The following is a 24910-nucleotide window of genomic DNA, read 5'->3' as shown; positions in this document are numbered from 1 at the left end:
TGAGTGTCTGAAATTCTGCTCAGATAGGAAAGAGTATATGATGAGAGCCTTGTCAATAAATTCGGCTCTGGAGAGATTGTGCAAGGCTCATGGGGTAGAATTTTTTTCAGCATTCCATGTAATTGTTAACAGGAGAGACTGCTTTTATAGGGATGGGATACAATTAAATAGAAAGGATGCAAGAATATTTGCTGATGCTTTCAAGAGTTGCTAGGAGTCAACATGAAACAGGTAAATAGATGGGCTGTGTTAAGCTAACTAAGAGTAAGTACAGGTGCATATATACCAGCATGTACAACAATGCTAGAAGTATAGTAAATAAATTTGATAAATTTGGGGTGGTCAAGACATCAAAGGCAGATATTGATGAGATATCAGAGACATGGTGTCACACAGATATAAGGAATGCAGAAGTGGAATTTGGAGAGTACAATGTGTACAGAAAGGATACACAGGACAGGAAGGGGAGGAGGGTTTATGCGGTTAGTTAAAAAACAGATAAAAAAAAATCCAGTGAAGTGCATCCAGTTGACATTGGTAGGCAGTGCAATGTTGAGTCAGTTTTGGTGTGAAAAGCACCGGGAAAGCAAAATTGACTGTATGAGTGTATTATAGGCCTAATGATTCTGATGAGTACAACGAACAACAAGAATCTGTAGATTAAGGAAACACTAGGTGGCAGTGATCACATTGTACTGATGTAGGATTTATTTAAAGATGTAACTACCATCAAGGGTAAAAGAAAGGGTTTTTGCTTTCATAAAGGAGACTACAGTGGTCTCAGACAGTTTTTAAATTCTATACGGTGGGAACAACCGATGATGTTACAAACAGAAAATTATAAATGGGAAACATTCAAGGAATTAATCTTGGAAGCTACTAGGCTTTTCATACCAACTAAGATATAGTGTTCAAAGTTTAGGCCTAAATGGATGTCAGATGAAACAATGAGACTCATGTCAGAGAAGAAAAATGCGTGGAATGCACATAAATTATCAGGCGACACAGAAGCCTATAGTAAATATAAGCTAGTCTGTAATCAAGACACAAAGGAGGTTAGGCATGTGAAGGCAGATTACGAGAAATCTTTGGCAAAGAACGCAAAGAGTTCTATACTTACGTAAATTCTAGAAGGAAGAGGATGAATCAGATTGGACCACTTAACACAGATGGTTCGACTATTGATGATAATGCTCAAGTAGCTGATAAACTGAATGAGTATTTTGCATCTACATTCACACATGAGGAGTTATTCAAGGAAGGGAATGCCAGACGTTTATCAAACTCTAACAGGGAGATAAGTGATTTTGTAATAACTGAGAGCAAAGTGGAGGAGAATTGATGAAGTTAAACATAAAAAGACACCTGGGGCAGATGGAATCTATCCAGTTATAATGAAGGAGATAGCAAGGGAAGTAAGCACACCCTTAGCCATAATTATGAGGGCAACCTTCGAGTCACGGGAGGTCACCTTGGACTGGAGATGTGCAAACGTATCCCCAATTCACAAAGAGGGTTCAAAGGGTGACATATAATTATAGACCTGTCAGTTTAACTTCTGTTCTAGGGAAATTAATGGAGTCACTGGTTACAGAGGTGATACAGGATCACACACACAAGACAAGACAGCAGTAATAGCTCAGTCATATCATGGGTTCATTAAGGGGAAGTCTTGTCTGACCAATTTGATTTGATACTATGATATGGTCACAAAGGAACTGGATGCAAAAAATAATTTTGATTTTATAAACTTGGATTCCAGGAAAGCTTTTGCTACTGTTGCACATGGAAGACCGCTGTACAAATTTGAGCAGTATAGCATTAAGGGCAAGTTACTGCAATGGATAAAGGGATGGTTGAGTGGGAGATGGTAGAGAGTGGTAATAAATGGACACTGCTCTACGTGGACTAATGTTATTAGTGGAGTCCCCCAGGTTTCAATATCGATGAAGGTATATCAGGCTTAATGTCCAAGTTTGCAGATGATACAAAGTTGGCAGGGTTGTTAATGTCAGTAAAGACAGTATGTTACTGCAAAAGGATCTAGAAAAGTTGGGCAGATGGGATGAGAAGTGGCAACTCAAGTTTAACATTGACAAATGCAAAGTACTCTATATGGGTAGTAGTAACACAAGAGAAACTTACCAACTGTGTGGTACTACACTCAGGGAAGTGGAGAATGAAAAATACCTGGGGTTAATTGTGTAGTCAGATATGAAGTTCTCTAAGAAGTGCAGATGGGCTGCCAGAGCAGGTCATGGAATTGTGTCAATGATAGATAGGAATTTTGCTAGCAGAGACGAGGAGATGATTATCCCTTTATACAAGGCAATGGTCAGCTTTAGTACTGTATACAGGTCTCGAGGCCTTATTTTTGGAAGGATGAAGAGTTGCTAGAACGAGTACAGAGAAGAGCAACAAGATTGGCGAGAGGAACAAAGGGGTGCATTTACAAAGAAAGGCTTAAGTTCTGCAAGTTGCAGCATCTGGAGACTAGGCACCTGCGAGGTGATCTGATTGAGGTGTATAAGGCCTTGAATGATTTGAGCAGGCTCAATGCTAACAGGATACTCCTGCTTTCTCAGATTAAGAACCTGAGGGGGCATAGATTCAAATTGATGAAACAGAGTTGTAGAATAGATGTGCAGAAGTTTGCCTTTAGCCAGTGGGTAGTTGATTGCTGGAAGAAACTTCCATCTGTTGTTGTGGAAGTTGATAGCTTAAATAAATTTAAGTCTGAATTAGACAAACAATTGGAGTGACCGGATGTGTGAAATGGGAAGGGTTTTTTTTTTTTCTTTTTTTTAGCTGATGCTGTATAAGCTTGCTTTCTTGCATTACATGCCTCAATTAATGCTAACTAATGCAATTCACAAAGGGGATCAAAGGGTGACACAAGTAATTACAGACCAGGTTTAACCCATTACCAGCCATAATTGAATTTAAAAGAAAAACGCCATTTTCTCGCTTAGTATCAGCTAAAAATATTCAAATGAAGACATTGTAAAAAAATTTTATTCAAAAAACTCTCTGGTTACAGAAAAAAAGTACGTCCCATTTTTGGGACGCTGGCTGAGAATAAGAAATTTTTAGGAAATTAGACAAAGAAAAAAAAAAAATTTATTCAAAATCAAACAATGATGTTTTACACTAACTATGTATCAAACATATAATAACAAAAAAGTCATTTTATGTGAAAGGGAACAAAACATATGTCATGTAGGGGTACATCACATTTGTTACAAAGTCTCTGTTTTTTTACCACATAAAGCACATCTTCGTTGTGTCTTTATTGGAACTACCAAATGTCCGTTGCCATCAAATCTCACGTCCAAGCTCACTGATCCACCTAGAAGTTTAGACTTTAGCATTAGCATTAGCATTAGTAGAGGCATTTGATGCAAGAAAGCAAGCTTATGCAGCATCAGCCAAAAAAAAAAGAAAAAAAAGAAAAAAAAAAACCCACTTCCACTTCACCCCTCTGTTCGTTCAAAATACCTGTCCAGCTGAGCCTTAAACTTATTTAGGCTATCAACCTCCACCACAAGGGATGGAAGTCTGTTCCACGAACCAACCACCCGCTGGCTAAAGGCAAATTTCCGCACATCTATCCTACATCTGTCTTTCCTCAATTTGAATTTATGCCCTCTCAGGTGATTTTTCTGAGCTAGAGGAAGAATCCCATCAGCATTGAGCATGCTTAAACCATTCAAGGCTTTATACACCTCTATCAGATCACCTCGCTGGTGCCTAGTCTCCAGACACTGTAATTTGCAAAACTTAAGCCTTTCTTCGTAAGAGCACCCCTTTGTTCCATTCACTAATCTTGTTGCCCTTCTCTGTACTCGTTCCAGCATCTCTACATCCTTCTTGAAATGAGGCCTCCAGACCTGTATACAGTACTCTAGGTGTGGCCTGACCATCGCCTTATACAATGGAATAATCACCTCCTTATCCCTGCTGGAAAAATTCCTGTATATCATTGACAATACTCCATGAGCTACTCTTGCAGCCCGTCTGCACTGCTCAGAGAACTTCATATCTGCCTGCACAACCACCCCCAAGTCCCTTTCATTCTCTACCACTGTCAGTGTAGTACCACAGAGTTGATACGTTGCTCTGGGGTTGCTGTTTCCCATGTGTAGTACTTTACATTTGTCAATGTTAAACTTCATTTGCCACCTCTCAGCCCATCTGCTCAACCTTTCCAGATCCTGTTGCAGCAGCATAGTGTCAGTAGTGTCCTTGACAACCCTGCCAACCTTTGTATTGTCTGCAAACTTGGACATTAAGCCCGATATACCATCATCAATATCATTTATAAATACAGAAAACAATAATGGACCCAACACTAAGCCCTGAGGGACTCCACTAATAACATCAGTCCACGATGAGCAGTGTCCATTGATTACCACTCTCTGTCTTCTCCCCCTCAACCACCCCTTTATCCATAGCAGCAATTTGCCTCCAATGTCACACTGCTCCAATTTGTGTAGCAGTCTTCCATGTGCAACAGTATCAAAAGCCTTTCTAAGATCCAAGTATATAATATCAAAGTTATTCCCTGCATCCAGTTCTTTTGTGACTGCATCATAGTATCCAATCAAGTTGGTCAGGCAAGACTTCCCCTTAACAAAACCATGCTGTGTCTGAGCTATAACTGAAGTCTTGTCTAAATGATCCTGCAGTGCTTCTTTAACCAGTGCCTCCATTAATTTTCCTGGAATAGAAGTTAAGCTCACAGGTCTATAATTACTTGTGTCAGCCTTTGATCCTCCTTTGTGAATTGGGGTCACATTTGCACATTTCCAGTCTATGGGTAATTCCTCTGAGTCCAAGGAAGCTCTCATAATTATGGCTAAGGGTTTGCTTACTTCCTTTGCTGCCTCCTTTAATATAACTGGATAGATCCCATCCACCCCGGGTGCCTTTCTTGTGTTTATCTTCAACAGTTTCTCCTCCACTTTACTCCCAGTTATTTCAAGATTCTGTAGCTTACTGCTAGAGTTGAATACACCTCTGGCATTCCCCTCGCTGAATAACTCCTCATGTGTGAATGTCGATGCAAAATATTCATTTAGTTTGTTAGCTACCTGAGCAGGATCATCAACAGTTGACCCATCAATATCAAGTGGACCAATCTGATTCATCCCCTTCCTTCTAGAGTTTACATAAGTAAAGAACTCTTTGCTGTTTTTCTTTGCATCCCTTGCCAAGGATTTCTCGTAATCTGCCTTCGCCTGCCTAACCTCCTTTGTAACTTGGTTGCATATCAACTTGTATCTATCATAGGCTTCTGTGTTGTGTTAATTTGTATGTATCCCATGCATTTTTCTTCTCTGCCATATGCCTCATTAGTTCATCTGACATCCATTTTGGCCTAAACCTTGAACAATATTTCTTAGTTGGTATGTAAAGCCTAGTAGCTTCCAAGATAAGTTCTTTGAATTTGCTGTTGGTAACATCATCAGTTGGTCCCACTGTATAGAATTTAAATACTGTCTCAGTCCATCGTAGTCGCCTTTACGGAAGCAATAACCCTTCCCTTTACCCCTAATGGTAGTTACCTCTTTGAGTAAATCCCACTTCAGCACACTGTGATCACTGCCACCTAGTGGTTCATTTATCTGCAGATTCTTAATGCATGAAGAATCACTGCTGATAATCAAATCAAGAGTATTACTCCCTCTAGTTGCCTCCCGAACATGCTGATGTAGAAAACAATCGTCCAATAAATCCACAAAAGCCCTGCTAGTGTGTGAGTAACCAGCCCCCAAATTCCAGTCAATATCTGGGAAATTAAAATCTCCCATTATAAGACTCTCTGATTTACTGGCCCACTCTATTTCCCTGTACAGTTCCTTATTATACTCATCAGAGTCATTAGGCCTATAGCACACTCCTACTCTCAATTTTGATCTCCCAATGTTTATGTCACACCAAACTGACTCAACACTGCACTGTCCAGCGATGTCGACTGGCTTCACTTCCTTGGTTTTTATGTGTTTCTTAACTAATAGCATAACCCCTCCCCCCTTCCTATCCTGTCTATCCTTTCTGTAGACGTTGTACTCTCCAAATTGCAGTTCTGCATCCCTTATATCTGTGTGACACCACGTCTCTGATATCCCAACAATATCTGCCTTACAATCGTTCCAGGTTACATTATTTGTTTGAAAGAAAATATTTAAAATCTTCTGGCCCATCGTTCTTCCTTCCTAAGCTTTGCAAAATAGAAAATCCTCCAAATTATCCCCCCTCCCTCATAGCAGTATCAAACATATACAATAAGTTGAGCAAGGTTTGAAATATCTGTGAATTCAACTAACTGTATAGGCAAAAAATTGGACTTTCTCTCAATCGATTTAATAAATTGAATTTTATGTTGTCCGATAACTGTAATACACATCAAAACTGTGTCTCTGGACAGAAGGATGGTTTTTAAATCGTTGCTGTACTTTTCTCCATGCATAATTGAAATAATTTTTATTACAGCAAGGAGAATACACCAAATTACGAAGCAGAATAAAGCTTGAATGCAACCAGGGCCGACGGAATACAGTAGCCTGGGGGTATCGAAATTCAAAATTTTTATTATAATAATATTTAATAAAAGTATCTCAAAGGCACCAAAAACCCTAGCACCACACACTTGCTTTGTATATTTACTGTTACCACATTTTGCATCTCTGGCCTTCTGGCAATACAGTACAGACAATTTGTGCTGTAGGAAACACGAATTAAGAGCTAAAGGCATTAATTGAGTAGTACTTCTCAGCATTTGATTAGAGAAGTACATACTGAGAAGTCACACTAGTCAGCTGCTTTTTGTGTCCATAGTCAGTGAGCAAATTAAGGCGTTATTTTTGACGCAGTGGGCAGTAGGGTTTTCTTATCTCGGGCTTAGTTCAAATAGCAAGGTCTCTACACCTACAGTATTGAAAAAGTAATTTTAAGAAGTTTTTAGTTTTATGTACACAAAAAATAATTTATTTAAAAATTTCTGCAACCCCTCTGGGGAGGGGGTCACACTCCACAGTTTGCGCACCACTGCTCTAGACCACGGCTTCTTTAACTAAGGGTCAAGTAAAAATTTTAGGGGATTGCAGAAAATTAGGAAAAATAAAAATTTTGATAAGGCTAATGGAGTTACTAATCATCCTTTCTTGAAAAGGGAAACAATTATAGGTTTTTGTGGACCTGGCCTTTTTGAAGCAGAAGAAGTTGTTTTATAAAGGTAGGCCAACACTACTTTCCTGCGTACATCCAGAAGCGATACATTTTCTTGAGAATTTGTAATTTGATACAATCTCCAAGTGTTGACAAAGCATATATCTAGGAGTTGTGTGAATAATGGCCACCACCATTTTTTTGAACGAATTTTGATTCTATAAAGTGAAACTTGCTTATTTAGCATGTCCACTCCACACATATGGGAATTATATTCTTGTATGACCTTTGGTATAGGAATTTAAATCTGCTTTCTGTCTTTACAGGAGTAACATCTAGTTTGTCCTAATGGCTCAATGCAACTGTAATTAGTGGCAAGTGAAACCGGTTTATTATCATTCCATTTTAGCACAAGTACTTCATTTGATTGGTCGAATCTATAATCAAAATAGCCCCGATTCTTGTCTTTTTCCATTTGCTTGCTAGAAATCAAAGGACACTTTTGTGTTTGGTTTTCTTGGACTGTTCCGGTTGCTTACATTCTCAGCTCTCTAAGGTGGCACATTATTTCATGGCCGGTGAAGAAATTGTCGAAAAACAGTTCATGTTTTTCCTATTGGTCAGCAGGTATTGATGAAATTAGGTTTGTAATAACTCGAACTCCCAACGGTACCTCCATTTTCTCACTTTTTCCACAATATGTTTCAAAATTATATAAATAACTGCTTGAACTACCTAAACACCAGAGTTTGTAACAAATTTGATTGGTTTTCTGTGCATAAACATTTTTGCAGAATGTCGTCCATAATATCGAATCATCATTTCAGCTATTGATAACTGGGCATGAATCGTGCCGAATTTTAAAAAGTTTTGCTTTAGTATATCAAAATATGGTCGTACTTTGAACATTTTGTCGTTTATATCAAGATGTGAATTGTCCACTAAATGGAGATACTTTTTTATTTCTTTGAATCGTCTTCTTGGCATCGCATTGTAGACTGAAGGTATACCAGCATCCGGGGCTTGTTCCCAATACATGTCCTCTTGAGGAAGTTTGTGATAACCACTAAACAATAGAACTCCAATAAAAATTTTCAATTCATCGGCACTAAGCGAAAAATTTGGGTCATTTTTTTTGTTGTGCGTACAATGTGCTTTGCTCTACTATATGATCAATAATGCCTTGAGAGAAAAACTCTTCAAAATTTTCAACTGCTGTTTTATCGTATAACAGAGATGTAATCCCAAAATTATTTTGGGATAAACTGTTCATCTCAGTGTACTGTATTTGATTCTTTGTCCACTCTGGTGTTTTTCCTTTTATGTGATTTGTTTTTGCAACTGTTTGAGAAATTGATTTTTTGTATTTATTGCAAGGTGAAAATTGCAATAAATACATATAGGCTTGAAAAGCTTCCCGATGTATCTTCATTATGTGGAAGATGGTTCGTCACTTTACACAGCTTACATTTTTTTTACAGCCAGTGCACCGTCATCGCTCCTCAATTCAGATTCGTTATTTATAGGTGTAAATAACTCTAGGGTACTTGCAACATCTACTTCTCCTTCAAGATTATTTTCCTCAAAATTCTCTGTGTCAGTTAGCTCATCAGGATCTGGAGGAATGATTGGAACGTCAACATTGTCGTTATCCATGTCTTCCCAAAATGCAGGATTCGCAAACATTTCCTCTATCTCTTTTGTAGTTAGATATTTTCTAACAGTGTGCTTTCCACCGCTCATGGCTTTGTTATATAATATTTTTACAAAGGTAAACCACTAAAATTTCGTTTTGACTCGAGAAACATCCATGTGCTTGCTAATGTTATTTTCAGCCAATGTCCTAAAAATGGGACATCAACATAAATAACAAATTTACAATAAATAATAGTGTAGGTGGCTTACCCTTTTAGTTGAATCACAAAAAGCAACTATTCTAGAATATATTTCTAGAGCCCTTATAGTGTTTGAAAAAACAGAGAAACTTTTATACACTTATCATTCTTATGACACACACACATGCTTGAAAACAAAAAACTTGTAAATGCTTTCTGTCCTAACTTTTTGTATTTCAGTGCCATCTGACAATAAATGCCGCGATTATAGATCAGTTTAAAACTACTGTGCAGCCTGTAATCCAGTTTTCTGCATTTCCATTATTTTAATTTTCATAAAAAGTTGCATCCCATAAATGGGACAATGGCTGTTAATGGGTTAACCTTCTGTTCCAGGGAATATAATGGAGTCATTGGTGAAATCACCAGTGACTCCATTATAAAGCACTGCAGGATCATCTCGACAAGACCACAGTTATAAAGACAAAGTTATAAAGACTACAGTTATTAATGGAAAGTCTTGTCTGACCAATTTGACTGGTTACTATGATGTGACTACAAAGGAACTGAATTCAATAAATAATTCTAATATCAAATACTTGGATTTTGGGAAAGCTCATACTGTTGCACATGGAAGATTACTTTGATAGTATAAACCAGAGCTTTGGTGCTCAATAAGTTCTACATTGATTTCAATATTTTAAAAAGAACAAGAGTAATTTACCTCAATATCATACATAGAACACTTCTGGAAAAGAAGTGTTCTAGGTATCATATTGAGGTAAGTTTCTCTTATTCTTCTCAAAAATGGAAGACTAGTGTACAAATTAGATCAGTATGGCATTAAGGGCAAGTTGCTGTTATGGCAAAAGGGATGGTTCAGTTGTTGAAGACAGAGAGTGGTAATCAATGGATACTGCTCTTTGTGGACTAATGTTATTATTGGAGTCTCCAAGGATTCAGTGTTAGGCCCATTATTGTTTTCTATATTTATCAATAATATTGATGAAGGTATACCAGGCTTTATATTGAAGTATGCAGATGATACAATGGTTGGCAGGGTTGTTAATGACAGTAATGACTGGATGCTAATGCAACAGATTATAGAAAAGTTGAGCAGATGGGTTGAGAAGTGGAAACTGAAGTTTAATATTAACAAATGCAAAGTACTGCATATGGTTAGCAGTAACCCCAAAGTAATGTACCAGCTATACGGTACTACACTCAGGGCAGTGGAGAATGAAAAAGACTTTGGATAATTGTGCAGTTAGGTATGAAATTTTCTGAGCAGTGCAGACAGCCTCTATGAGTAGGTCATAGCGGTTCACCTCTGGTGAGTATTGGCTTGGCACACCCAGGGAACTGAGCTGGATATCATCATTCTTCTCTTTCTTGGTGATTCCCTTCTACATCTGACTCTTGTTCTCTCTCTCCGAGGGTAACTCAATTTTTTTTGGTTCGTGAAGCAAAAGCCTCAGGATTCCTTGCACTATATGGCCAATTATAATACTGATAATAATAGTGGGTCTTTTCAATGATATAAGCGAATTTGCTAGCAGATATAACGAGGTGATTATTCCCTTGTATAAGGCTATGGCCAGGCCACACCCTGATTACTGCATACAGGTCTGGAGGTCTCATTTTATTAAGGATGTAGAGCTTCTAGAACAAGTAGAGAGAAGGGCAATGAGATTTGTGAGGGAAACAAAGGGTTGCTCTTGGCAAGAAAGGCTTATGCTCTGCAAATTGCAGTGTCTGGAGACTAGGCACCTGTGAGGTGATCTGATAGGGCCTTGAACGATTTGAGAAAGCTCAATGCTGATGGGATTCTTCCACTTCCTCAGATTATGCACCTGAGGGGGTATAAATTCAAATTGAGGAAAGACAGTTGATGAATAGATGTGCAGAAATTTGCTTTTAACAAGCAGGTGGTTGAACCTGGAACAAACTTCCATCAGTCATTGTGGAAGTTATCTTAAATAAATTCAAGGTAGAACTATACACACTTTTGGAGTGAATGGGTGGGTGAAATGGGAATGTTTTTTTTTTTTTTTTTTTTTGGCTGATGCTGTATAAGATTGCTTTCCTGCATCATATGCCTCTATTAATGCTAAGTAACCAATAAATCTACAAAATTTCTGTAACTGTATGAGTGAGAAACCTACAAGTTTCAGTCATTATCCGGAAAGCTGAAGTTCTGCATTATATGTTAATCTTGTATTTTATTTAAATTTTAATTCACAATATGAAAAACTTGTTTTTACTCCATCTTTTATTTATCACAAAAATTACTAACCTAATTAAAATTTTATTTTGTGTTTAAATGCATCCTTCATACAAAAGCATATTGTTGTTATAGGCTATTACTTGAATAAAAGAAATTTATTATTATTATTAGCAGTAGCAAATGATGCAAGAGAACAAGTTTATAAAACACCAGGGAAGAGGGGGTGGGGGAAAAGCCCAACAGTTCTTATTTCACCTTTCCATTCCCTCTAAAAGTTTATCTAGTTTTCGTTCTTCAATTTATTCAAATTACTAACCTGCACAACACAAGACTGGAGTTTGTATCAAAAATTAATTGCCCTCTGGCTGAGAGCAAATTCAACCTGCAACTATTCTCCTCAATTTGAATTTATGCCACCTCATGTGTGTAGTCTGAACAACAGCAATAATTTCATTAGCATTAAGCTTACTCAATCCATTCAAGGCCTTAAACACCTCAATCAGATCTCCTTGCAGGTGCCTAGTCTCCAGATTCTGCAATTTGAAATACCGAAACTTTTTCAGGTAAGAGTCACTTTTGTTCTCCTCACCAATCTTGTTGCTCTTTTCTGCACGAGTTTGAACAAATTTACGTCCCTCCTAAATAGAGGTTTCCAAACCTGCATGCAATATTCAAGAAATGGCCCTTTTTTTTTTTTTTTTTTTTGTAGTTGTTGGCGCATCAGCTTCTGTGGCCATAATGCACCTCCCAAGGTTTTTGCAGTACTTTGATCCAAGCCTGAGGCGGGATTCGAACCTGCGACCTTTGGGTTGCCAGGCAGGCACTTTACCCATCCAGCTAGCCCGGATGGCAAGAAATGGCCTAATCATTGGCTTACACAAAGAGAATCATCTCCTTCTCTCTGCTGGCAAAATTCCTATATATCATTCGCAAAATCTCTCGAGCTATGCTGGCAATTTATCAGCACTGCTCAGAGTACTTCTTCCTTTGTGTGTAGCACAGTTGGTAGAATTACCATCCTTCCCACACTGGTTGGAAAATACCAGAGTTTTAGTACCTCAAAAACGTGAGGAATTTTTATGGGCCTATTTCACAATGTGGCTGAGTTAGTCAGTCTCAGGTGAGGGTAGCAGGGTTTTTCTCCTGGAAATTCGGGCTTCTCATCCAGCTAACAGAAAATCACAGAACCCACACAATTTACAGACGGTATATACACAGCAATATGATCTTAGTTATTGATGCTCCTAAAACCCTACTACAACAACACAGAATTTCTTGTCTGACTGCACAATTACCCCCAGGTCATTTTCATTCTCTGCTGCCCTGAGTATGGTAGCACACGGCTGCTACATTAATTTGGGATTGCTGCTCTTTGTATGAAGTACCTTATATTTGTCAATATTAAATGTCTACTGACACTTCTCAGCCAATTTAAGTAATTTGGTAGACCTTGTTGCAGCAGCATAGCCTGATTACCGTGGATTAACTACCCTGCCACCCTTTCTATCTTCTGTAAACTTAGACATTAAGTCTGATATGTCTTCACCAATATCATTAATTATACAGACAACAACAATGGTCCCAGCACTGATATGTGGGAAAACTCTGCTAATAATATCAGTCTAAGAAGAGCAGTGCCCAATGATAACCATTCTCTGTCTCCACCCATAAATCATCCATTCATTTATAGCAGCAACTTTCCCTTAATGCCATACTGCTCCAAAATTTGTATAAAAGAATTTTATGTGCAACAGTATTAAAATCTTTTCTGAAATTTAAGTATAGGATATAAAAATTAATTTTTGCATGAAGTAGAGTCACTACTGATAATCAGATCAAGAGTACTGCTTTCTCTTGTTTTTTCTCTGACATGTTGGTGTAGGATGTAAAATCTGAAAAAGTCTTGCTACTGCATGAGTGATCAACCCACAAGGTGCAATCAATATCTGGAAAGTTAAAGATCCCTTATAAGACATTCTGATCTATTATTCACTCTATATGTCTCTAAATATATAGAGTTCGCCAGTTTTTCATTATACTTATCAGTCATTATGCCAATAACACACACTACCCTCAGCTTTGTTTCCCCAATGCTTATGCCACACCAAACTGACTCAACATTGCATTGGATGAATGGCCTTTAATTTTATAAGCTTCTTACCTAAGTGTACTACCCCTACCCTCCTGTATACATTGTACTCCCCGTATTGAAATTCTGAATTTGTTATAATTGAGTAACAACATGTCTCTCATACCCTCCCACAATGTATACATTTGATGATTAGATCAGCACTCCAACCAAATTCATAAAATTTATTTATTATGCTCCTAGTATTGATGAACATACAAGTACACCAACAACTGTTTTTACTCTTAGTAATAACCCTAATATAGCCCATGTATTTGCTTTTTCCACGACGACCACCAGCAGATATTAAAATCTGCCGACCTTGCTTTCTGGGCTGCTGCTTGTTCCAGTAGAAGCAGTGCAAGGATCACTTTCACTCTTCCTGTGGCTAATGTTAATGTATTTCACAGTGTTCCTCCCCAAGTTAGCCGTTTTTCAACCCACCTAACACTGGCTCAATAGCATCAGCAAATATTCTTGTGTATTTTTCAAAGCATTAACAATGCTGTGAAAACTTCTACTCCATGAGCGCTGCAGTCTCTCCAAGACTGAATTTATTTACAAGGCTCTTATCATGTTCTCTCTCCTATTGTGTCTGGGCAGGATTGAATAATATTAAATAATGAATTACCATAATAAAAGAGAATAAGAAATAGAGAAAACAATAGAGTAGAACAGAATAAAAAGTAGTGTTATTATTGTACTTTTGTGTCTTTCAGTACCAGATAAGACCAGCAAAAAAAGGGAGGGCTCAGAGCAGTGAGAATGTGGGGTCATATCTTTTGCAGTGTGTGTGTGTGTGTGTGTGACAAGTATGCAAAGCTCACTGTAGCAGCACTTAAGAGAACCTCAGGAGATGCTCTCTTATGTGCTGCTACATGTTTGCAACACAAAGAAAGTTAAACTAGCAGAAACATACCATCGAGAAAAAGGGTTAGAAATGTGAAATTCCTAGGTGATGCACTTTCGTTGAACACCAGTGTTTATGTGTGTGTGTGTGTGTGTGTGTGTGTGTGTGTGTGTGTGTGTGTGTGCACGCGCACACCGGCACCTTCATAGCCAGGAGCAGCAGTGTGTAGCACACGCTTCTTGATTAGACCGGGGTTCGAGCCTGTGAGCCACCAAATACGGAGGATGCAGAAAGGTCAGGGAATGACCACCGCATATCCCCGGAGCAATATGGCCTTAGTTGCTAATGCTCCTAAAAACCAAATAACAATAATACACACATGGCCTCCCTAGCTGAGTGGTCAGGAGTCGGAGTCGGAGTAAAATAGCACCCGCTCTTTGAGTAGACCAGGATTCAAGCCCTTGACTTCCAAGTAAAGTTTATCTGCAAACATGCACTGGAACAACATGGCAGATTATGGTGCATTCCCTGAACATGACTTGTTGAGGCCTTCATCCTGCAGTGGATTGATAATGGCTGTAGATTTATTCATTATTTACACACACACACACACACACACACACACACACACACACACACACACACACACACACACACACACACACACACACACACACACACACACACACACACACACGGAATTATACAGAAACAAAAATTTAACTACCAAATCCTGATCTCTTCAGGAAATGCTACAAGGTAATCCAGCAGGTGAAATAAGCATGTAATGTTTTGATAATTCCTTGACTCAGAAAAATCTGACTTGAATGGCTGTAGTCCTTACATTTTCAGCAACCAAACGTTCCTCTTCAAGCAAAGCAACCAAAGCTATAAAAATGAACTAAAAATGTGTAAGTACAAAAATATAAATACATACCAGAAGATAGTGCCTCTAGCTAGAGTATCTAATAATTTTTATTTCAAACTTCATACCATATTAATAAAAGAAGGAAACCAAAGTAGGAATTATAAAATGTGATGAAAAATAATGGATAAAAAGGAGCCAGGCAACAAGGCAAAAGTGTGGGAAATAGCTAAGTCTGGTATACTGAAGGCATAATCACAGGCCATTCATATTAAAAACATATATGAAACTGAAATAGGCTATAAAAGCATTTATGAGAGACTTCCAGATGGCCTGAAAATTGGCAGTTTAGGTTTAAAAATTGATAAATGCAAGGTGCTGCATTTGTATAGTAGTAATTCCAGAATAACTACTAAAAGGGGTGGTATCAAACTCAAGGTAATGGAGAATGAAAAAGACCAGGGGGTAATTGTTAGGTCTGATGTGAAGTTCTGTGAGCAGTACAGACAGGTGCTAGGCCAGCTCATGGGACTTTCAATAACATACACAGGAATTATCAATAACATACACAGGAATTTTGGCAGCAAGAACTAAGAGGTGATTACCTCTTTTTGTTCCTGCGTTATATAATAATGGTTAAGCCACATCTTGAGTACTGTCATAGGTTTAGAGGTCTAATTTTTGGAAGGATGTAGAACTGTTGGAATTAGCACAAGGAAGCAACAAGATGGAATTTGATTTGACAGTCCTTGAGATCTTCCTTGGGTTCTCCAGGCCATCTTCATTCCAAGCAGTCAGCCAAGGGGAACCCTAATATGGATTTACTCTGCAGCTATGTTACACTATCTAATAAATAATTAGGCTGCTTACGGAACACCCCTTTTATGTTTCTTTTATTATCTTCTAGAGGGAGAATATGACAGTGAAAAAATAATGTATTTCAAATAAAACAAAACATATTTCTTGTTAATAAGAAAAACACTTAAATAATAAAGCGGTTTTAAAATTTATAAAAATATTTATACTCCCAACTAAATATTCAAATTATAGTTTATTTAACATAAACTTTTATAAGGGAAATTTTTAAACATAATAATGGTGTTACTATATCTGTCTGTATATTACCAATATCCATTTTTTTTTTAAATTTTGTTCAACTCAACTCAAACACCAATATGCATCACAATATACAGCAGTGTTAAAGACAAAAAGTTGCTGAGAGGGAAATATATTAAAAAAAAAAAAAAAAAAAGAAAAAAAAGAAAAAAAAAAAAAGAAAAAAAAAAAAGAAAAAGAAACCAGGTGGCAGAGAAAAAAATAGAAAAGTGATCATAAAGCGAGGAAAGTTTATCACTGTAGTTCTCTGTTAAATGTGTTTAATTAATTATTCACATTTGGTTGGAAAAATACCTGTGGGTTTTAGTTACAATTCTTGAAGAAATTAACCTGGGCAAAAACAAAAATACTTTCAGTTAAAAGAACTCAGGAGTTTAAACACCTGCGGTCCTTGATTCTACTCTGAAAAGCATTCATGTTAGATATATCAGTTGCAAGTTCAAATAAGGCAGTTAACTCACAGGTCTAAATTTTATGTATGCTATATGTTAATGAAGGCAAGAAACTCAGATGTAATAGTAACAATTGTCATCAAAACAGTAATAGTTTTAATTGAGCCTATGTATGATTTCATTTATTTCTAAAGAATATATATGATTCTTTTTTTGAAGTATTCATAATAAACAGAAAATTTGTTTAAAAGAATATGTATACTCATCTTTGTACATTAACCTCAGTTTAAATTATATTTTTTGCACCTTAAGGTGCAAAACTATATTTGCATGCCAGATATCATAATATGATTTATGAATTTATCAATTCATGTAAATTAGGCTCAGTTCAGAATAATTATACTTACATGATTCACTATGATCGTATGTTTTCTTTTATACTAATTATATTTCTGAATAATGAATATTTCTCTGAGGGCAGCCAACCATACAAGGGGAGTAGGGTAGTCAGGTCTAAAAAACAGCATTGCAGATTCCATATTTATGCATTATGCAATTAAATTATCACTTCTCGTAGTTTCAAAACATATTTATTTCCGTTTTACACATTTCCTACATTGTATGTCATTGTTACTACATATTTCAACAAAAATTATTCATTTTATGATACATTCAATAATAGTTCACAGTATGATACTTAATAGTACAGTAATATATACTCAGTTTTTAAGGTAATTCGATGCTGAAATCATATTGCACTATTTATATCTCATATTAAAAAAATTGACAATCATAACACCCAGAGGCAGCATTTGAATCTGCAATCATTATTTCTTAGGCAAGTAGGTTATCCCCCCCCCCATCATGATCCCAAGGTCAATCTGTCAGGATGGATTAACATTTTGGCTTAATACCGGTGACTATTGTTCTGTGGAGATTACAGGAATCAGATCTAATGAATCATCTAATAAAAATAACAAATTACCACGAATATGTAATCCTGCAGGTGTTGAAAAATTCTTTAGATCGTGACACCATGATTATTGTAACAAATAAAAATATACATTTTTGTTTAAATAATCGTTAGTCATTAGACTGTATTGCAGCTACAGAAATTACTGGTGCTAGATAACTAAAATACGATACATAGGTAATTGGATAACTAAAATATGATACATAGGTAACTAGATAACTAAAATACGATACATAATTTTTTTCATTCAATCAAATTTTTAATATATATTAAAAATTTAATTCATATTAAAAGTTTTATGTATAAATTACAACATTAGGCATTAAATTTTTATATACGAATTGACAGATAACAGATACTGCTATTCCAGGAGTAATGTAGACTGAAATCACAAAGATGGGTTTATTATTGAAATTACGCACTATTCCACAAATGTAGCCAATTTTATCTGTCACGGCTGTCATGTGTTGTGCAAAGTACAAAACATGACAGCTGTGACAGATAAAACTATACTGATAATATTTGAATATTCGTGTTGTACCAATAATAGTTGAATATTCATATAGCTATACCACCTCTGGACACATATCTATAATGGATAACGATTCTGTACTTATTATACTAAATTCATCAATTATAATCACATGTACATGTCGCAGTTCTATATTGTTGGGAGGGGTTTGTTAGCAAGTTGCCAGTTATTCAACCCATTGGATCATTTACTTTTATATGTACAGCTGGTATATAGCTATACCACCACTACGAACTTCGGTCTTTTGTATTGGGTCACACAATAAAATTACAATAACGGTACACAATAAACATTATCTATCCAAGATTTACTGAAAACTAATTTTGCTCTGTTGTAGGATGGAGTCAGTTTCGATGTCTCTGGCATGACTATGTAAACTTTGTACAGTGATGTTATTGAGAAGCCTATGTTATGAATGAAATCTTATAATTCACTTTGTAGAAACATTAGATTATTTGTTTTTAAACAATCTAATACTGAGTGTTCTACTGTACTCATTTCCTTCCATGGTAGAAAGTGATATCATTATGAGGACTACTTATATATGAACTCTTCAATGAGGTCACATAAGTTAACGCTACATATACAAATTGCTGTTGGTGACCTTTCTCGTAATTGCGTACCACTTCATCAAAAGCTCCCTCTAGAGAGTTAAGTTTTTGATTTATAATCAATTTTGAATCATATGATTTTTATTGATTTTGAATGATTTTTATTTTTTAAAAACTGCACCATATTTTTTTTATTGAGAAATTTCATCCATATTCATTTGACTATTTCCTCTTCTTCGTACTCGATATCCTCTAACGTACCAATTGCACCATATAGCATTCCATCTACAATGTCTATATTTGTGATAATCATATACTTTTAACAACAAAAGTACATATGTAAGATTTGTTGTTTTGGCCATTGTCATTTTATGAATTTTATTTCTCATACTCCTCAACTGTTCTTCAGAATTATATCCTTGGTGGTGGTAGTAGTAGTAGTAGTAGAAGTGAGACATGTGATGCAAGAAAGCATGTGTATGAGCTTATGCAGCATCAGCCAAAAAAAAAAAAAAAAAAAATCGCACCATTCCCTTCAAAAGCCTGTCCAGTTCCTCCTTAAATTTCTTCAACCTATCAACTTTTACAATGACAGATGGAAGTTTGTTCCAGCAATCAACCACCTGCTGGCTAAAGGCAAATTTCCGCACATCTATTCTACATCTGCCTTTTCTTAATTTGAATTTATGCCTCCTTAGGTTAGTGATGTGAACAAGTGGAAGGATCCCATCAGAATTCAGAGTGCTCAACCCATTCAAGGCTTTATACACCTCAATCAGATCACCGCATAGGTGCCTAGTCTACAACCACTGCAATTTGCAGAACTTAAGCCTCTCTTGGTAAGAGGATCCCTTCATTCCACTCACCTTCTCTGTACACGCTCAAGTAAATCTACATCCTTCCTAAAATGAGGCCTCCAGATCTGTATGCAGTACTCAAGGCATGGCCTGACCATTTCCTTATACAGAGGGATAATCACCTCCTTTTCCCTGCTAGCAAAATTCCTATATCATTGACAAAACCCCATGACCTGCCCTGGCAGCCTGTCTGCATTGCTCAGAAAACTTCATATCTGCCTGAACAATTACTCCCAGGTCTTTTTCATTTTCTACCACTTTAAGTGTAGTACCACACAGTTGGTACGTTTCTCTGGGGTTATTGTACTGCATATTCTACCAATATGCAGTACTTTGCATTTGTCAAGGTTAAACTTCAGTTGCCACTTCTTAGCCCAGCTGCCCAAATTTTCTAGATCCTGTTGCAGTAGCACACTGCCATTACTGTCATTAACAACCCTGCCAACCTTTGTATCATCTGCAAACTTCGACATTAAGCCTGATATACCTTCATCAATATCATTGATAAATATACAAAACAACAGTGGACCCAACACCGAACCCTGTGGGACTCCACTAATAACATTAGTCCACGAAGAGCAGCACCCATTGATTACCACCCTCTTGTCTTCTCCCACTTAACCATCCTTTTATACATTGTAGCAACTTACCCTTAATACCATTCTGCTCCAATTTGTACAATAGTCTTTCATGCGCAACAGTGTCAAAATCTTTCCTGAAATGATATCAAAATTATTTTTTGCATCCAGTTCCTTTGTAACCACATAATAATATCCTATCAAATTTGTCAGACAAGACATTCCCTTAACAAACACATGCTGTGTCTGAATTATTGCTGCAGTCTTGTCTAGATGATCCTGCAATGCATCTTTAACCAGTGACTCCATTATTTTACCCGGAACAGAAGTTAAACTAATTGGTCTGTAATTACTCGGGTCACCCTTCGATCCCCCTTTGTGTATTGGGGATACATTTGCACATCTCCAGTCCGTGGGAACCTCCCCTGAGTCCAATGATGCTCTCATAATTAAGGCTAAGGGTTTGCTTAGTTGCTTTGCCATCTCCTTTAATATAACTGGATAGATCCCATCCACCCCAGGTGCTTTTCTTATGTTTAACTTCAACAATTTCTCCTCCACTTTGCTCTCAGTTATTACAAAATCATTAAGTATCCTGCTACAATTTGATAACCTTCTGGCATTTTCAAACCTTAATAATTCCTCATGTGTGAATGTAGATGCAAAATACTCATTCAGTTTGTTTGCTATCTGAGCAGGATCATCAACAGTCGAACCATCGATGTCAAGTGGACCGATCAGATTCATCCCCTTCCTTTTAGAGTTTATATAAGTAAAGAAATCCTTGCTGTTTTTCTTAGCATCTTTTGCCAAGGATTTCTCGTAATCAGCCTTCGCCTGCCTAACCTCCTTTGTGACCTGATTACAGACTAGCTTATATCTGCCATAGGCGTCTGAGTAATTTGATAATTTATATGCATCCCATGCATTTTTCTTCTCTGTTACGAGTCTCATTAGTTCATTTGATAACCATTTAGGCCAATACCACGAACAATAGTTCTTAATAGGTATGAAACTTTTAGTAGCTTCCACGATTAATTCAATCAGTTTATCCCACTGTACAGAATTTAAAAACTTTCTGAGACCACTGTACTCACCTTTATGGAATCAAAAACCGTTTCCTTTACCCCTGATGGTAATTATATCTTTAAATAAATCCCACATCAGTACACTGTGATCACTGCTACCTAGTGGTTCCTTTATCTGCAAATTCTTAATACACGAATAAGCACTGCTGATAACCAGATCAAGAGTTTTACTCTCTCTGGTTGCCTCTTGAACATGCTGCTGCAGAAAACAATCATCCAATAAATCAAAAAAAGTCTGACTAGTGTGTGAGTGACCAACCCACAAGTTCCAGTCAATATCTGGGAAGTTAAAAATCCCCCATTATAAGACATTCCGATTTACTAGCCCACTCTATTTCTCTGTACAACTGTTCATTGTACTCATTTGAGTCATTAGGCCTATAACACACTCCTACTCTTATTTTTGCTTATGTCACACCAAACTGACTCAACAGTACACTGTTTATCCATTTCAACTGGGTGCACTTCTTTTGATTTTATCTTTTTCTTAATTAACAGCATAACACCTCCTCCCTTTCTATCCTGTCTATCCTTTCTGTACACATTGTACTCCCCAAATTCAGTTCTGCATTCCTTATACCTGCTATCCCAACAATATCCGCCTTTGATGTCTTGACCAACACTTCAAATTCATCAAATTTATTTACTATACTTCTAGCACTGGTATACATGCAAGCATACATGCTCCTATTCCTATTCTGAGTTACCTGAAAACATCCCATATACCCAAATTATTTCAGGATGACTGCCATCCATCCCCAAAACCCCCAACACCCCACACTCCAGGTCGCTACTTATTCTAATAGAAGTTGTGGAAGAATCACCTTCACCTCTGCCTACGGCTACTGTTAAACTATTAGTCCTTGTACCCTCCCAAGCTATCAGTTTTCCAACTCACCTAATACTGCCTCGATAGCATCAGCAAATATTCTTGCACCCTTTCTATTTAAATGTATCCCATCCCTGTAGAAGCAGTCTTTCCTGGTAACAAGTACAGACCAGGCTGAAAAAATTCTATCCCTTGAGCCTTGCACAATATTTCCAGGGCCGAATTGCTCGACAAGGCTCTCATCATATACTCACTCCTATCATGTCTGGGCAGAATTGCAGACACTTTCAAATTCAACCCTAATTCTCGCCTTTTGTTCAACAGTGACCTGTAGTTGTTAAGTAATTCTGCTGGTCTCCTACTCTTAATATCATTAGTGCCAACGTGTACAACTATATCACCTTTTGTGCCCTTAAAAGATGATATCCGCTCTACAACATCATCAACCTTTGCTCCTGGCAGACATACCCTGGTTCTGTTCCACCTATCCTTGTTACAAAGCATGTTACCCGTTTCCCTGACAATAGTGTCACCAACAACTGGTACAACATCCTGGGCAATAACTTCATGCATGCCTTCCTGAGATAAAACAATTATTATAGTCATTAACATTGTTATTATTTAGAAATAACTGAATGCTATGAGGACATAAAATATAATCATCTTCTTCAAGAACACGTCCAGTCCGTAGCCGAGTGGGCAGGAGCGGGAGTGCAGTAGCACACGCTCTTTGAGTAGACCGGGGTTCAAGCCCCTGACTGCTGAATACGGTCGATCTGCCAACCCGCACTGGACCAGCGTGGCAGATTATGGTCCATTTCCCTCAGCATGAATTGTTGAGGAGGCTTCCACCCTGCAGTGCAAATCTTGATTTGATAATTTTAAGTCCTTCTGAATTAATGCTTCTCCATTACCTATTTTCATAAGTAATGCTGAGAATATACTATCAGACTGTCATATAACTTGCACAATTTGGTGAAACTATCATGAGTGCCATAATATCAGACTGACCAATGAATTCTTTAAAGGTTTATATATAGCTGAATCATGCACAGCATGTAAGTGGTGTAAATCTCCGTACCTCCAAATAAGAGTTCACGAATTCCTGTTATCTGCTTTAGACACATATCTATAATTGATAATGATTCTGTACTTATCATTCTAAATTCATCAAATATAATCACGTGTATATGTCAAAAGGCAGTTCTATATTGTTGGGAGGGGTTCATTAGCAAGTTGCCAGTTATTCAACCCATTGGATGTTACAGGATCTTCATTTATTAGAGCTGCCACTCCATACGTGGTAAAGTCATTACTTCTTTGGTCATAATTTTTCTAGTATAAAAATTTATAAAACATACATAGTTTATGTTCACTATTGTTTTCATGTATGCTTTCAACAGGAAAATTTTTTCCATAATAATGGAACTTGAAATATGTCTCTAATATTATAATACTTTTATACCATTACAACATATAAACCAAGTACTGTATCTCTCATCTGGTTACTGTATTACAGATATTACAAACTGAATTCATTCTACCACCCCAATGACATGAATGTTGCGTTATTCCACCTATTTTTTCATAACACTTTTTTTCTAAAGCAAAAATTGAACTAACCCCACTAAAGACATTTTACACGTCAATAACAAAGTACTCCAAATACATAGGCTAGGTGCATAACCTTCAAAACACAGGAATTTTCAAAAATTTCAGGTTTACAAAGGATGTTGGATTTATGTGAATCTATCATATATTAAAAAGATAAGCACCTTCTTGTTTTGCTATGCATAACAACTAGCTGTATAATCTTGATAAATTATAAGTATTTTACTGATTTTTTTTTTAAGGGAAAAACTTTAAAACGGACAATAACTGGTAAACATTGCTCCTAAACAAGTACAGTAAACCCCCACTATTTGTGGTATCATCTGTATTCGTGGTTTCGCAGTCACTGATTTAATATAAAATGAAACCTAAAAAAATGTTAATTTTAAAGCGCCGTGAACATTTTCTGCCATAAAAAAACATGGGCATGGCTAAAATTATCTTTCCCGGTCAAAACAGCGTTCAGTGGGTGGGGGAAGAGGGGTGACAAAATCGCTGGTGTGGATGTTTCTCACTAATCCTTGTTCAGTATGTGTTATGCGCTTGTCATGGAAGGTTTCGTCATTTGCTTTTAATTTATATGCTTACAAAAGTGATAAATGTACCATTTTGCAGTGTAAAACAGACTTTTTCGAGTGTGGTAACGGAAGAAAGTGACTTTATTGTGCACAAGTTCTTTCTAACCCATACAAAAATATGGCTACGAATAACAAGAGAAATGTGAAAAGATCAAAGAAAGTGATGACATTAGCGAATAAAATAGAGTTATTAGACAAAATTTCTAATGGTTAAAGTGTCTCCTCAGTGGCAAAACATTATAAAATCAATGAGTCAACGGTACGGTAATCAAAAAATCGGAAGAAAAAATCCGCCGTAGTGTCCGTGAAAACGCGCTAATTGCTTCAAAAATTTGCTCTGTAACTCGTGATGTTAAATTAGAAAAAAATGGAAAAAGCTTTAAATCTGTGGATAGAAGACCAAACTCAAAATAAAATTCCGTTAAGTTCACTCATCATTCGCGAAAAGGCAAAACTCCTTTATCAACACTTTAGTGAAACTGGTGATAGCACTGGCGGGATAAGTTTTTTTGCTAGCAAAGGCGCTGGTTTGAAAGATTTGTTTGAAATTTCTAATAAATATTACATTTAATATTAAATTGTTTCTTATTTTCATTTCGATGCCATATGCTTGCATTTCACTATGTACACTCTATGTACATAGTCATATTATGAAGGTACATACATAGACAAAGTTTTAGACTAGTTTTTCTTATATATTTCATACTTTGGAATGGAACCCTTTTATTAC

At 36.8% G+C, this 24910-nt stretch overlaps 1 protein-coding gene across 1 annotated transcript in view; it reads right to left on the bottom strand.

Moving 5' to 3' along the window:
• roq (RING finger and CCCH-type zinc finger domain-containing protein roquin) overlaps nt 1–24910 on the bottom strand; it is a 711471-nt gene that overhangs the window by 305169 nt on the left and 381392 nt on the right. Inside the window, exons 11-13 of the mRNA XM_090390025.1 lie at nt 23073–23152; nt 8639–8915; nt 7914–8236 (exon numbers count right to left, since the gene is read on the bottom strand). Coding sequence (XP_090246151.1) covers nt 7914–8236; nt 8639–8915; nt 23073–23152 — 680 coding nt within the window. The remainder of the gene's footprint in view (nt 1–7913; nt 8237–8638; nt 8916–23072; nt 23153–24910) is intronic.

Source organism: Mastigoproctus giganteus, chromosome 2, assembly GCF_048544385.1.
Source record: "Mastigoproctus giganteus isolate SK-2022 chromosome 2, ASM4854438v1, whole genome shotgun sequence".
Lineage (NCBI taxonomy): Eukaryota > Metazoa > Arthropoda > Arachnida > Uropygi > Thelyphonidae > Mastigoproctus > Mastigoproctus giganteus.
The sequence above is the reverse complement of the archived record's forward strand: the minus strand, read 5'-3'. Positions and strand labels throughout refer to the sequence as shown.